At 40.7% G+C, this 14,974-nt stretch overlaps 1 protein-coding gene across 1 annotated transcript in view; it reads left to right on the top strand.

The window, feature by feature from the left end:
• gfra3 (GDNF family receptor alpha 3) overlaps nt 1-14,974 on the top strand; it is a 64,938-nt gene that overhangs the window by 21,043 nt on the left and 28,921 nt on the right. The window contains exon 2 of the mRNA XM_035160680.2: nt 13,154-13,450. Coding sequence (XP_035016571.1) covers nt 13,154-13,450 — 297 coding nt within the window. The remainder of the gene's footprint in view (nt 1-13,153; nt 13,451-14,974) is intronic.

Below are 14,974 nucleotides of genomic sequence, written 5' to 3'. Positions count from 1 at the left end.
GAGTTAATACTTTCCCCAATGCGTGCATTCATGAACTGTCAGTGTTATTAGGACACGTACAGTCCTTGAAGTTAACTTTGTGTTTGTTTGAACACTTTGCACGCACTCAGTTCAACTGCTTCATACAACACAAGACATAACGTGACGCGCACAGGACATCAGGGTTAAAGTGTCCAGAACGATCTGGATTCAGGATCTGACATCATCGATTACTAACTAAACCAATGTGTGAAGAGCGACAGAGATGAGCACACACACACACACACACACACACACACACACACACACACACACACATCTATCTAAGTGAGGACACTCATCGCCATAATGCATTCCCTAGCCCTTTACTCTATCCTTAACCATCACAACAAAAAATATGGTCCTCACATTATATCTCTATGAGCACACACACACACACACACACACACACACACACACACACACACACACACACACACACACACACACACACACACACACACACACACACACACACACACACACACACTTCTGCAGATTATGACACAAAGCAATGTTTTACCTTTATTGTTGTAGAAGAAGCGACGCCCTGTTCATCCATGAACATAAAAATTAATTCAGAAGGTTTTAAAAAGATCAGTTCTACGTGTAAGTGATTAGAAAAGAGCAGAGGTACAGAGTCTCTTGTTGACCAGTACTGAGTAATGTGCCTCATGCGGGTGGGGGAGCATAGTATAATCATTAATTAATCAGAATTTAGGTAAAAGTTTGTAATAATCGTGATATTGATTTGAAGTCATATCGTCCAGCCCTAATCATCCTGTTTTTGTTACTTTAGAATGAGTCTTTTATTTAGGTATTCTTCCTCAAAGTCCACCATGTTGCACTGCCATGTTTCTACAGTAGCCCTTGGTCACCGTAGGTTTTACTACATACTTGGAGGTGGACGGTAGGGCGGGGTTTAGTCAGGTGGTTGCAATCTGTATCCTCACCACTAGAGTCCTCTTGATCTTATACACTGAACATTTAAAGTCACATGCTTTGTCAGCCCCTCTATCTGCCACACCTCTTATACCCTTATTCCTCACAAGTCATGATTCACAGCAAGCGTTCTTTTTCTATCTCGTGTCTAATATTTATCACAATCAAGCTGAATTAGATGTGTTGTCATATTTCTGCTGGATAAGAAACTAGTAATTAATTTAAGCAAAAATACAAATGCTGCAATGGCTTTGATAATATTGACAGTTTACTACAATGTATTCCCTTTGCCCATAATAAGCAGTATTGCATTTCCTGTACGATACACAAAAAGTATGTATGGGTATCATCAATATCAGATGTGTGGTCCACCTAATTGATATATCTCTTGATTTGGGAAACATCCTCCGTGATAAGCAGTCACTGTTTAGGTTTTACTCAGTGAATGTGCTGCGAATTGTGTTCTCTTAAACCTCTAGTACCTTCTTGTGTGTATTCTACAGAAAGCTTAGCAGAGGCCAGCAGACAGCAGTGTTTTTGATGTGGTATTAGGCTGTCAAGAGCTTTGACACAGAGCCAAAGTGGCCTGCTTTTGCTGGATTCACTTGTCTGTGTAGCATTGAATAAAGCTGTTTTGATTAGTGTCTCAATAGAGATAAATAAATATCAAAGTATTACATAATTATTGTTGAAAAAATAATGATGGTGGTTTTGCTATATCCGTTTTGCTCCAAGTGAAAATGCTCTGCAACCCAGTAAATCATTTTAACATCTCTATGCTTGAAATTATTATTTTGGTGTTAATTTTGCAAGAGATTTACTTGTTAAAAAACAAGATATAACATGTTAGTAAGTCAGCTTTTGAGGTGCTGGTCAGATTGCCTGCCTCCTTGTTTCCTTTCTTTATGCTATGCAAAAGTTTATTAGATTTCTTCAAGGGATAGTTCACCCCAAAAATTATATTCACTGATTATCTACTCACCACTATGCCGATGGAGGGGTCGGTGAAGTGTTTGAGTCTAAAACACTTTTGGAGCTTCAGGGGTAAACAGTGTTGCTGTTAAACAGAAAAAAAACATAAAATGCCTCCATACTGCTCCTGTGGTGTCATCCAATCGTCCTTAAGCCCCGACATTCAAATTCGACTGGAAACAGCATCATTAGCATCAACTCATATGTTCTTGCGAGAACTGCAGCAGTAATTTGGAGGAGGAGAACACCTGACATATCATGTCCTCCATATCAGCGCCAACGGTACCTTGACTGCTGTTAGGCACCGGGATGAAATCCTCAGAGCGATTGTCAGACCTTACACTGGTGCAGGGGGCCCTGGGTTCCTCCTGGTGCAGGACAATGCCCGGCCTCATGTGGCCAGAGTGTGGAGGCAGTTCCTGGATGACGAAGGCATTGATGCCGTTTCCCTGACGTAAATCTACCCATGGGACGTTATGTATCGGTGTATCCAACGACGCCAAATACCACCACAGGCTGTCCAGGAGCTCGCTGATGGTCTGATCCAGGTTTAGGAGGAGATCCCCCAGTGTGATTTTGAATCCAGCCCTCAATGGGTTGATGATTTTGGTTTCCATCGACCGTTGTTACGTCATTTTGTGCTCAACAAATTATACAATGTACATTAGCAAAGATTTTCAACTAGAATAATTTGTTAATTTTTTTGAGCAGTGTACACGATAGCAGCAATGGGGCTTGGTCAGTAAAATCAGGTTAACACGCACACAGAATAAGTGAGTGTTGCTGGGATACAAGATGTGGTACTACAAAACTCCTGTAATATCATGTTACTGTCTTAAACCATCTACCAAAGGCAGTGGTGTAACGTTATTCTAGTATCATCTCTGCAGACGTTGTTTGCTTGGAGATGAGGATTTAGCTCTCTGAAAAGCAGAGGTTAAGTGCTATTTGTACCTGACTGCACCTAGAACATGCTTGTATACATGCATGGTTAATTTGTGGCTCATTTCAAAGGACATGTAACAATGTCAACTTTACATACATTAGTCACCTATAATGACCACATGTTCAAGTTAACTAAATAGACACTTTCATTATGTCGAGAATGTTACGCAGTAGTCAGCCAAACAACTAACCAAGTAGTAAATGGACTGTAGTTATCTAGCGTTTTTCTAGTCTAATCAACCACTCAAAGCACTTTACAGTACAGGGACACTAAGATACTTCGGATAGCATACTGAAGTACCTTGACTGAGATCAGTCATGATATTGCATGCATTGTTCGACATGTGAGCAGTGTGTAAATTAGTACTCTGCTTTGAAGGATAGTTCTGTTTAACCTTTGTCCGTAGAGAGAGAGAGAGAGAGAGAGAGTCTGTGACTTGTGCACAACACCTCAAAACTGCATGCTGCGAAATTGCTCAAAATATTCTTGTCCACCATCAATGACTGCTGTCGAATATGACAACATGATGGTAAATTCAGTGTAATTCACGGTTTTACTCATTCCTGATACCTTCTAATGGAAAGGACTCTAATTTTGCAGTACTCTGCTTGCTTATGTCACCACACGCCAGTGCAATATACATTTGAGAATGACCGATTCAATTGCTGTTACTGCCGAATTCCAGCGGCAAGGGAAATAACAGAGTTCAAACTGACTGAGGTATTTATAATTGGTCATCGGACTTTTACCGTGAAATAAAAAATCTTTTGCTGCTTTGCTCAGTCCTAAGTGTGGAAAAATAACTGAAATAAAGTCTTGGTTGGCAGTGCATACTCGGTTGTGTGTGTGTGTGTGTGTTGAAATGCTACTGTCTGACATTATGATTGTGACCTGAGCTTGACATGACCCCACATACAGCTGTGAACATCAGAGGACACTGGGTTTAAATCTGGAAATGGAGTGTCTCCTGTGAGATGAAATTGAATTTGTTTGTAGAAGTTTGAGGATGGAAGGAGGGGGACAGGTTCTGGTCAAAGCGGTGGTCAGGATCAAGCCAGTGGGGCTGATGTGTGGACACAGTGAGTGTTGGGATGTGGTGCTCCACAAAGGCTGTTTGTTCACCCAACAATGTTTTATGTATGTGGTTAGTCTTTCATCAGCACACTCAGTATTCAATTTACATACTGTGTACTGATCCGGCACTGAATGTTAAGCTGTTTATGCTATCTCAGCCACTTTATTCTGACACTGAGATGTGTGTGTGGAAGTCTGTGTGTGTACTCTAGACAGATTGCTTTGCCCCCTCCGCCCCCTCTCCTGTGGTTGTGCAGTATTGTGTTCTGGTAATAATGATGGGTTCCGTGCCTCCCAGTCTCTCTCCCAGCAGGACACACACATAAAAGGGTCCTTCTCAGGGTCCTTCTGTGTGTGTCTATGTGTTGGTTTTGCGATTGTGTATGTGTGTGTTTGTGCACAATTTTGTGTGATTCTAAGAACATCATTTTCGGAGGTGCATGCTGATTGTGCCCCACACTGTGCGCGTGTCCAACCCATCAAGGTTCACATTGGTACGCTCGCTCTTTGTCTCTGCCTCTATCTCTCTCACTCGCTCTCTCTCCCTCGCTCCCACCTCACCCTTTTCCCATCCATCTTTACGTTCCCTTATTTTTCCTCCACGTTTGATTTCTGCTGTCCTCAAACAACATCTCTGCTCTTCCCCTGTGCAAATGAGTGATTGGATTTTTCCAGGGGAGCCTCTCCTTTTTGCTCGGATGTGTGGCACAAATTGAAGCAACGGTGCACGAAAACAATAGTTCCTCCTGGAGAAACTTTGAGTTCCCACGATCCCCTATTCAAAACGCTTTCTGTTATAAATAAATAAACTAAAACAAGTTCAGAACTTCATCCATGCCAGTCAACTGTGACTGTCTTGGCTGAAGACACTGTATTCTGCTACAAAAGAGGAGGACAGTAGGACACGGAGGGAGAGAAAAAGAATGAATCTCACTGAGTTAGCTGAGAGTGTTTTCTTGTCTGAAGCACACCAGGGTGTGAAAGCACCCTGCAGGTCAGAAAACACTGTGGACAAGACCTTGATCTTCACCTTTATATACAGTGCCTTGCATAAGTATTCACCCCTTGGACTTTTTCCCATTATGTACTGTTACTAACTGGAATTCAAATAGACTTAAATAAACTTTTTCCCGTTTGATCAACAAAACATGCATAGTACTTTGGAGGTGCAAAATAAATTTTATTGTGACACAAACAATAATGAGAACAAAAAGTTGACATCTGTTGGGTGCATAAGTATTCACCCCCTGTGTCAATACTTGGTAGAACCCCCTTCGCTGCAATTACAGCTGCAAGTCTTTTGGGGTATGTCTCTACCAGCTTTGCACATCTAGAGATGGAAAGGTTTGTCCATTCTTCTTGGCAAAAAGATGAAGCTCAGTCAGATTGGATGGAGACCGTCTGTGAACCGCAATCTTCAAGTCTTGCCATAGATTCTCTATTGGATTGAGGTCTGGGCTTTGACTGGGCCATTTTAAGACATTAACATTCTTTAATCCAAACCATTCCTTTGTAGCTCTGGCTGTATGTTTAGGGTCATTGTCCTGCTGGAAGATGAACCTCCGCCCCAGTCTCAAGTCTTTTGCAGACTGCATCAGATTTTCTTCAAGGATTTCCCTGTATTTGGCTCCATCCATCTTTCCCTCAATTCTGACCAGTTTCCCTGTACCTGCTGAAGAGAAGCATCCCCACAGCATGATGCTACCACCACCATGTTTCACTGTTGGGATGGTGTGCTCAGGGTGATGGGCAGTGTTGGGTTTTCGCCACACATAGCGTTTTGCATTGAGGCCAAAAAGTTAAATTTTGGTCTCATCTGACCAGAGCACCTTCTTCCACATGTTTGCTGTGTCTCCCACATGGCTTCTGGCAAACTCCCAAGCGGGATTTTTATGGATCCCTTTCAACAATGGCTTTCTTCTTGCCACTCTTCCATAAAGGCCAGATTTGTGGAGTAGACGACTAATAGTTGTCCTGTGGACAGATTCTCCCACCTCAGCTGTGGATCTCTGCAACTCCTCCAGAGTAACCATGGGCCTCCTGGTTGCTTCTCTGATTAATTTTCTCCTTGTCCGACTCTTCAGTTTGGGTGGACGGCCCTCTTGGTAGGTTTGCGGTTGTGCCATATTCTTTCCATTTTCTTATGATGGATTTTATGGTGCTCAGAGAGATGTTCAAAGCTCTGGATATTTTTTATAACCTAACCCTGCTTCATATTTCTCACAACTTTATCCCTGACCTGTTTGGTGAGCTCCTTGGTCTTCATGATGCTGTTTGTTCAGTAATGATCTCCAACAAACTCTGAGTCCGTCACAGAACAGGTGTATTTATACTGAGATTAAATTGCAGACAGGTGGACCCTATTTACTAATTATGTGACTTGCAAATGTGACTTGTGAATGCAATTGGTCGCACCAGATCTTTGTTAGGGGTTTCACAGTAAAGGGGGTGAATACATATGCACTCAACACTTTTCAGATTTTTATTTGTAAATAATTGTGAAATCCATGTAATATTTCCCCCCACTTCCAAATGATGCACTATTTTGTGTTGGTCCATTACATAAACTCACGATGAAATAAATTTTAATCTGTGGTTATACCATGACAAAATGTAGAAAAGTCCAAGGGGGTGAATACTTATGCAAGGCACTGTATGTGGTCAAACAAACTGGTGCTGTTTGTGTTTCTGTTTGTTTCATTTCATTGAGGCATATGTGAAAGCTTTACATTGAACTCTCATGCTGTTTGATTCATGTGTGGTATGAAAGCAAAACAGACAAACAGGATTTTTTGATGATAGATTTCAGTTATTTTTAACATGAATAAAAAGGCCAAACCCTTGTTAAATTATTCCATTTAACCATGGGAACTCTCCGGAGAGTTTTTCAATCTCTTCAGCAATCTATGTCAGAACATTTATATTATAGTAAGATGCATCTTTTCCATCCTCTTCATGGCAAACAGTATGCAGTCCACTCAACCAATATAGCTCATAACCAACTATTTCTTATTCTCCTTTGTAACATCAGAGCAGATAAGGTGCAAACTGTTTCCTCATTGTAGGAACTGTTGGGTTTCTCTATAATATTGTAAGGTACATATATGTAAAGTGCCTTGAGATAATTGATATTGTGATTTGGCGCTATATAAAATAAAATAAAATTGAATAAAAAAGCATAGTGTCCTTACAACACCATTATAAAACTGTAACACTGTCCTGTTGATAGAACACTTAAACTGCAAACAAGGTTAATTACTAGTCATTATTATGACAGGATATAGTGATTAATTACCAGTTTTTTATTTAAATTCACAAACTCAAAAGACTATTTATGTTCCAAAAACTGTATACTTACATTAACCTTTGGAACTTTCATTTACTTTACATTAAACAAATGAGCAACAATGTTGATTGTCTTTAGTAAGAGATGTTTTATGTCACATAACCAGCGAAAATCTTTCCTGATAATAAAACTTAGGATCAAGGATTTATTTTCTTTGGCAAATACAGACATGATACATCCATATCATTTTCAAGCCCAGAGCACATATGCTAAACAGCCAAAATACTATAAAACTTGCATCACTTACAGTCTCATCAATATAGGGAATATTTAAAACAAAATAAATGCTGTCCCTCACATCTGCACAGGGACTGTTAGTAGAGGATGCTTCAGATAAATACAGACATCCACTCTGACTGAGCTCATTTTGAGCACAGACAGGAGAGAAAGTGAAGGTCTGCTCACTGAATCATCTGCACTTTTTGTGTTGACATCAGTCTGATGTCTGCAGACTGCTGTTAGCAGCAGGGACAGACTGAGTCCACCCGCTGCTCACTTCATTTCTACGGCCCCACATCTCATAGCGGAGATAATAACTGTTCAACAAAAACAAACTGAGCTCAGATCAGTCTGTAGAGTCTTTTGCAGACTGACTCACAATTCTGTTCACCTCACAGTTCATGGGACTGTCATGACTCAAGGTGGCTCGTACTTTCTGTTACATTATAAGTTAAAATCACAATCACAATTTATTGATTAAAACTCTCAGCTCTAACTGAAAGCTGCAGCAAGTAATCACTGCAGACACAGAGCTTTTAGCACAGAAGCACATTTGTACTGAGAGAACATACAAACAAAAAATATATGTTGAGAATTAGAATCTAAATTGGATCTAAAATCTATTCATGGACAACAATTTTCAGTGACCAGTTTCAGTCCAGGAACCATTTCCTGTGTCCATGCTGCAGGTGTGACAGAGACCTAAGCTTTTGAAGCGTCATGCTTTACTTTATGAAATCTTCTCCCTGACAATAAACTTACTGGACAGTCTTTTAAATCATCATTGACAAATATCAGTGACATAAAGACCCCCATCCCTGACCACTCCCACCCTAAATAGCCATCTGTTCATAAGTACAGTATTTTGTCACTTATCCAGTCAGAACAGAATCTGTGGCACTATGGTGATTCTTCAGGAAGTCTGCAAACAATGCTCAAGTTTGAAAATGATTTGTGAGATGACAAATTAAGACCTAAGTTGCATCTAACAAATAATTCTAAAACCGGAGCATTGTTTGAAAACATCCTTCCCAACCTCTAAAGAAATCATGTCCTGCAAATTGATTGTTGCTGGAACAAAAAGCACACTGTTTAAATGTATTATTTTTGTTATTGCTGTTGTTGTTGATATAGTTTTTAAAGTCTAGTGAAGAACATCAGAGAGAGTTTCATGAATACACAAAAAAATTCTCCACCTCCACCATCAAAGTGTTGCTCTAGATTTGCCCATTCTAGTTACTGTCTATTAAAATAACATCACAGATTTGTCAATCTTCCCCGATTAGAAACATTGTTTTATAGGCTGAATGCAATCTGCAATCTGGTGCAATAATTGACCCAACTTTTCTTCTCTTGGCATAGACTTGAGCACTGCACAATTGGTCAAACGTAACAAGGTGTCACACACTTCTTGAGTACTTACGAGTGTCAACACGTACAGGAGTAACGGCTCCACTCTCTCTATATGTTGGTACTGGCATCAACCATTGAAAAACCCGTTCCACCTCGACTAGAAATCATCTGGTGCACACTTTGAATTAAAGATGTCTCTCTTATTGTAGCAGATATTCTGGAGGTTAGGTCTGTGATAATAGCAGAATCTCACTGAGACGAACATATAGGCTATATAAAAAACACTGGTTAAACAACAATAAACAGACTTAAAATTTTGCTAAAGTCACTACAAAATATGAGAAACTGCAGATTTACCAAATAGTTTACTGTCACAATACTCAGCTTGTGCTACTGCTTATTCAAATCAAACCAATTTAATTATATTTGGTGTGCGGACATCCACTGAGAGATGTCAGTCAGACAGGCAGAGATTCGTGCTGCTACCTGTGTTTCAGATTGGTAGGAAAGGCTTTGGTAGGAAAGGCTTTGGTAGGAAAGGCTTTGGTAGGAAAGGCTTTGGTAGGAAAGCCATGTGAGTGAATGACAGAGCTGAGAGAGTACAGAGAGAAAAGGAGGGGACCCAGGACGAAACCTTGAGGGACCCAGTAGTGAGAGGAAAAGGTTCTGACACAGATCCTCTCCAATTTTACCCGGTCAGTGCGGTCTTTGATGTAGGATGAGAGCAGGGAGAGAGCAGAGCCTGAGACACCCAGATCCTGAAGGGAGGAAATAAGGATCTGGTGGTTCACTGTGTCAAACGCAGCAGAAAGGTCAAGAAGGATGACCACAGAGGAGAGAGAGGCTGCTCTAGCAGTGTGAAGTTGCTCAGAGACAGCAAGAAGGGCCGTCTCAGTTGAGTGGCCTGCCTTGAAACCAGATGGGTGAGGATCAAAAAGGTTGTCCTGGTGAAGATAGGAGGAGAGTTGATTAAAGATAGCTCGCTCAAGTGCTTTGGAAAGGGGAAAGAAAAAGGGAAGAACAGAGACAGGTCTGTAGTTGTTTACTTCAGACAGGTTGAGGGTGGGTTTCTTGAGGAGAGGGTTCACGCTTTCCTCTTTAAGAGAGTTAGGGAAACAGCCAGTTGACAGGGAAGTGTTAATAAGATGGGTAAGAAAAGGAAGAAGGTCAGGATCAATAGACTGGAGAATATGAGAGGGGATGGGTCAAGGGGGCAGGTGGTTGGGCAGGCGGAAGTTACCAGGGTAAGAACTTGATTGGGAGACAGGGGGGTGAAAGAGGAAAGAGAAGGGGATGAAGATGAAGATGAAGTTGATGGAAAGGTACTTTCAGAAGGTGGGTTGGAGAATGACGAACGTATGCCATCTATTATTATTATGAGCTCTTTGACATATGAAGAGGATTGATTATGTGTCTGTGAGAAGCATGTTTTGCGTAAAGTTTTTAGTGAAGTTGCACAGACATTAAAACCAATTTGTTCTGTGTCCTAACTTCAATAAAAATAATGTAATTTTGCTAAATAAAATATCTCATGTATCAAAAAAGCATGGATATTGGAATTATGCAATAGCATCCAAATATTTCCACGAACAAACACAAATGTTATTGAATAGAATCCTCCAGCTACACTGAAGTAAGATTTGGTTTAACAGTGACTGTTAATTGATGTTTTATTCTTGGCCTTGTTAAAGCATTTAGGTGTTTACATTTTTAAGAAATGAACACAGCCTTACTCAGTTAAGAGGACTTCAGGCTTTTGGGGCTACAGCCTTACTTGGATTAAATACTGTCATTTTTTAAATATTGTTAAGGTGTGTTTAGACAGAACACAAAGCAGATGTGTGCAGACGTATTTGCATGAATTTAACTGCTGGATTGTTTATTCACTCTAAACTGCAGACTGTACAGGCGTTAAGCTAGTTACCTGACTCTGTCTCACTCTCTCTCTCTTTGTGTGTGTGTGTGTGCATTCGTATGCGTGCGTGTCTGTGTCTCCGCTTCTTATTTCCCACCAAGATTCATAAAGCCTCAGGACAGTTTCAGTGCACATTTTTCCCACATTTTGCATGTGCACAGGTACGTCTTCACTTCGTTAGTTCACAATCTAGCCGGCCACACCTATTATCCTGCCCATTCATACAATCTCTTTCTGATAAAAAGGTCCAATGAACAAATTCAAAGGAATTGCCACAGTTAATGGCTTCACATGCAGGTGTTAAGTATGTGTATACTGCTGACAAACAGCAGTAAGAGTCAGAGTCCAAAACAAAGGTTGCTAGGAGATAGCTTATTAGCTCTGTCAGACACCGTTATGCAACCTCCGCAAACCTGCAAAGCTCGATACCAGAACCAACCTGTTGATCACAATTATCTCTCTGACCTGATGTGTGTCCTGCTACCTGAACCCATTTTAAAAAGCATAAGCTAACCAGTCAACCACTTTAACTAGTTCTAATTTTGCTTGCACATGAGGTCACCAGGTTAACCAGGTTAGATTAAATAAATGTCTAGTGACATTGCTTCAACTATACAAAAACAATGTGGACTTCTCTCTGTGGCTCATGATTAGGTTTAATAAAACATTTAAGGATGTGGACATAAAGGGCCACAACAAGATTACACAAAATACCAATAAATAATGGGATAACTGAATCAAGCTCTGTGAGGCAGCTTTAATCAAATGTAGAAACATGAATTCAATTGTAATTACTTTATTAAATATTTCAATGGCTCTCTAGATTGCAAAAAGAACATTGCCCACAGTTCTTGGTTTAAGCTGAGTTCTCCACTCTGGAGCCACACATCCCGCCAAGTAAAAGTCTCTTTCGCTGGCTGTGCTTGATGCTAGGATGGCAAGCACATTCTGCACAAACAGTGCCAGGTTACAAAACATTCTTTCCATCAGAACAAAACCTCAGACTAGTTGAGGCTGCCACCTCACCCTGAGGCTGTATATTTCTGTCACTGGAGTTCTCCACATCAGAGAAATATTCTCCTGTGGAACATGGACAGGGTCGGATTCCTGGTGGTGGGCTAAGGGTGCGTAGCAGGTGGCTTCCATGCTTCTTTTTTAGTTCTTAAAAACACCTGTAAGCACCTGACTCACATGAAGCACTAAAATATAAAATAGAAGGCTGCAGTTGGTGCCGAGGTTCTCCAACCACATAACAGTCCAGTGAATGGTTGGATTTTTGGATGTCTTTGGCAGAGTGTGAAATTATTTGTCCACACCATCGTCAAGTTAAGTTAAAAGTCTAATAAGAGTCACTAATATTTTGATCTTGTGAAATGATATTCACAAATAATTTCACACCAAAATGTGATGAATACACATTGATTTTCTATATATTTTTTAGATAAATAAAATCTTGTTTGTAAAATTATAAGGCTACATGCATCAAGTTGCTACATGCATCAAGTTGCTCCATTCTCTAACTCTCTGTGTGTATAGGGTATATATATCCTATAAAATAGGAGATGCGGTCATAACATGACACACTTTAATGCCAGGTATGAATAGACAAAAATAGAGTCTACTTGAGATCGGATTTCTCAGGACAGATTTTGCTATCAGGCCTGAACGGTTGATAAAATGCAGGCATGTATCTGAATGTGTGAATTTGTAAAGGAAAATCAAGCTTTTGATAATGTAATGACAAAAATATAATTTGCATGAGTTTTTGTAGTTGTAGAATTACCTTGTGTATGTGTTATTAAAATTTGTGCTGAAAAACAAACACAGACATTTACTATCTGTCCACATCATACTGAAGTTATAGGCTATGAATTACAAGCAAAACTTACAGCTCATTTGCACATTGTCATCTGACGAGCCAATATGACAAAGTCAAACTGCCCAACTGGGCCAAAAAAGACCCGCCCCTCCTTCTGATAGGATAACACCTTCAAGACATCTGCTAACATTAGTGAAGCTATAATGTTTACAGGTGCTATGAACCTGACAGGGCCAGGAGAGCCCCCGCAGCCCTGGCAGCTCATGTTGTTTAAAAATTCCGTTATGGGCCGCATCAAATTGTCGAAAGTGTAATTGGTCTTGCGGCCAAAGGTTCATCATTCACTTGGTGAATTCACTCAAAACTTTGGTTGTCTAAACATGTTGCCTAGGCAATGAACTCTTCTTTATAGCATGAAGTTTACTACTTTGGAACCACTTTGCTACATTTACTACAATCAATGTGCTAAGAGTTAATTTCTCAAAGATGTTAGGTTTTTGACATTTCTTCTCAATTTATGTCTTTCTCCATCTTCTTTTCCTCTCTTAGATGCCTTGTCATCCTCATCACCAATTTTCCCCTACCCCTCCACCCACACTGACTGTGTTGAAGCTCATCGGGTGTGCTCTGCTGATCTGCGGTGTGAGGCATTGTACCGGGGCTTGGAGCTGTGTGCGGCTGACGCAGCCATTTCCTCACTACGGGAGCAGGCCGCAGCCGAGTGCCTGGAGAGACGGGATGTTCTGCTGGCCAAACACCCCGCTCTGTTGGCCTGCAAGTGCCAGCGTGGTTTTCGCAAGGAGGAGCAGTGTCTGCACATATACTGGAGGGTTCGCCTGCTGCCAGGTCAGTCCGGGTGCTGTTGGGGTGGGAACGGGTACTCATAACAATCTGTATGTGGATTCATATCTGCAGCTGGGTTCCCATCCAGCATTTTTAAGAGATAGACAATGTATTTGAAAAACTGGATCATGAAATCATCCTTCATCTCAATCAGTTTAAGATTACTGTACAAAATATTTACTTTGCAGAATGTAATTTAGGTGAAAGTGATTATCAATCAATCAATCAAATTTTAATTGTATAGCCCATATTCAAAAATCACAATTAGTCTCATAGGGCTTTAACAAGGTGTGACATCCTCTGCCCTTAACCCTCAACAAGAGTAAGAAAAAACTACTAAAAAAACCCTTTTAACAGGGTAAAAAGAAGGTAGAAACCTCAGAGAGAGCCACATGTGAGGGATCCCTCTCCCAGGACGGACAGAAGTGCAGTAGATGCCACATCCACATTAGCTTATAATATTGTCGTTGCTTCCCATCACTGGAGGCAGCTCTTGGCAAGTAAAGGAAGCCAGATTTATTCTGAACTTGCAACTTCTCCTAAACTGGTAAGTAAATGGTTATTAATGCTAACATTGGGTATGCAGCAAAACTTACAAAAAGCACCTTCGAGACACACTTACTTTCACTGCCATTTGTGTTAAGCTGCTGTTTAGCAGAAGTTAAAGAGTTACTCTTCTCATAGATATACACTACCGTTCAAAAGTTTGGGGTCACCCATTCACTTTCGTGTTTTCCATGAAAACTCACACTTTTATTTATCAAATGAGTTGCAAAATGAATAGAAAATATAGTCAAGACATTGACAAGGTTAGAAATAATGATTTTTATTTGAAATATTAATTTTGTTCTTCAAACTTTGCTTTCGTCAAAGAATGCTCCATTTGCAGCAATTACAGCATTGCAGACCTTTGGCATTCTAGCTGTTAATTTGTTGAGGTAATCTGTAGAAATGTCACCCCACGCTTCCTGAAGCACCTCCCACAAGTTGGATTGGCTTGATGGGCACTTCTTGCGTACCATACGGTCAAGCTGCTCCCACAACAGCTCAATGGGGTTGAGATCTGGTGACTGCGCTGGCCACTCCATTACAGACAGCATACCAGCTGCCTGCTTCTTCCTAAATAGTTCTTGCATAATTTGGAGGTGTGCTTTGGGTCATTGTCTTGTTGTAGGAGGAAATTGGCTCCAATCAAGCGCTGTCCACAGGGTATGGCATGGCGTTGCAAAATGGAGTGATAGCCTTCCTTATTTAAAATCCCTTTACCTTGTACAAATCTCCCACTTTACCAGCACCAAAGCAGCCCCAGACCATCACATTACCTCCACCATGCTTGACAGATGGCGTCAGGCACTCTTCCAGCATCTTTTCACCTGTTCTGCGTCTCACAAATGTTCTTCTGTGTGATCCAAACACCTCAAACTTTGATTCGTCTGTCCATAACACTTTTTTCCAATCTTCCTCTGTCCAATGTCTGTGTTCTTTTGCCCATATCAATCTTTTCTTTTTATTGGCCAGTCTCAGATA

The sequence above is a fragment of the Hippoglossus stenolepis genome, chromosome 7 (genome assembly GCF_022539355.2).
Source record: "Hippoglossus stenolepis isolate QCI-W04-F060 chromosome 7, HSTE1.2, whole genome shotgun sequence".
Taxonomy (NCBI): Eukaryota; Metazoa; Chordata; class Actinopteri; order Pleuronectiformes; family Pleuronectidae; genus Hippoglossus; species Hippoglossus stenolepis.
This window is presented reverse-complemented; position numbering and strand designations above follow the sequence as displayed.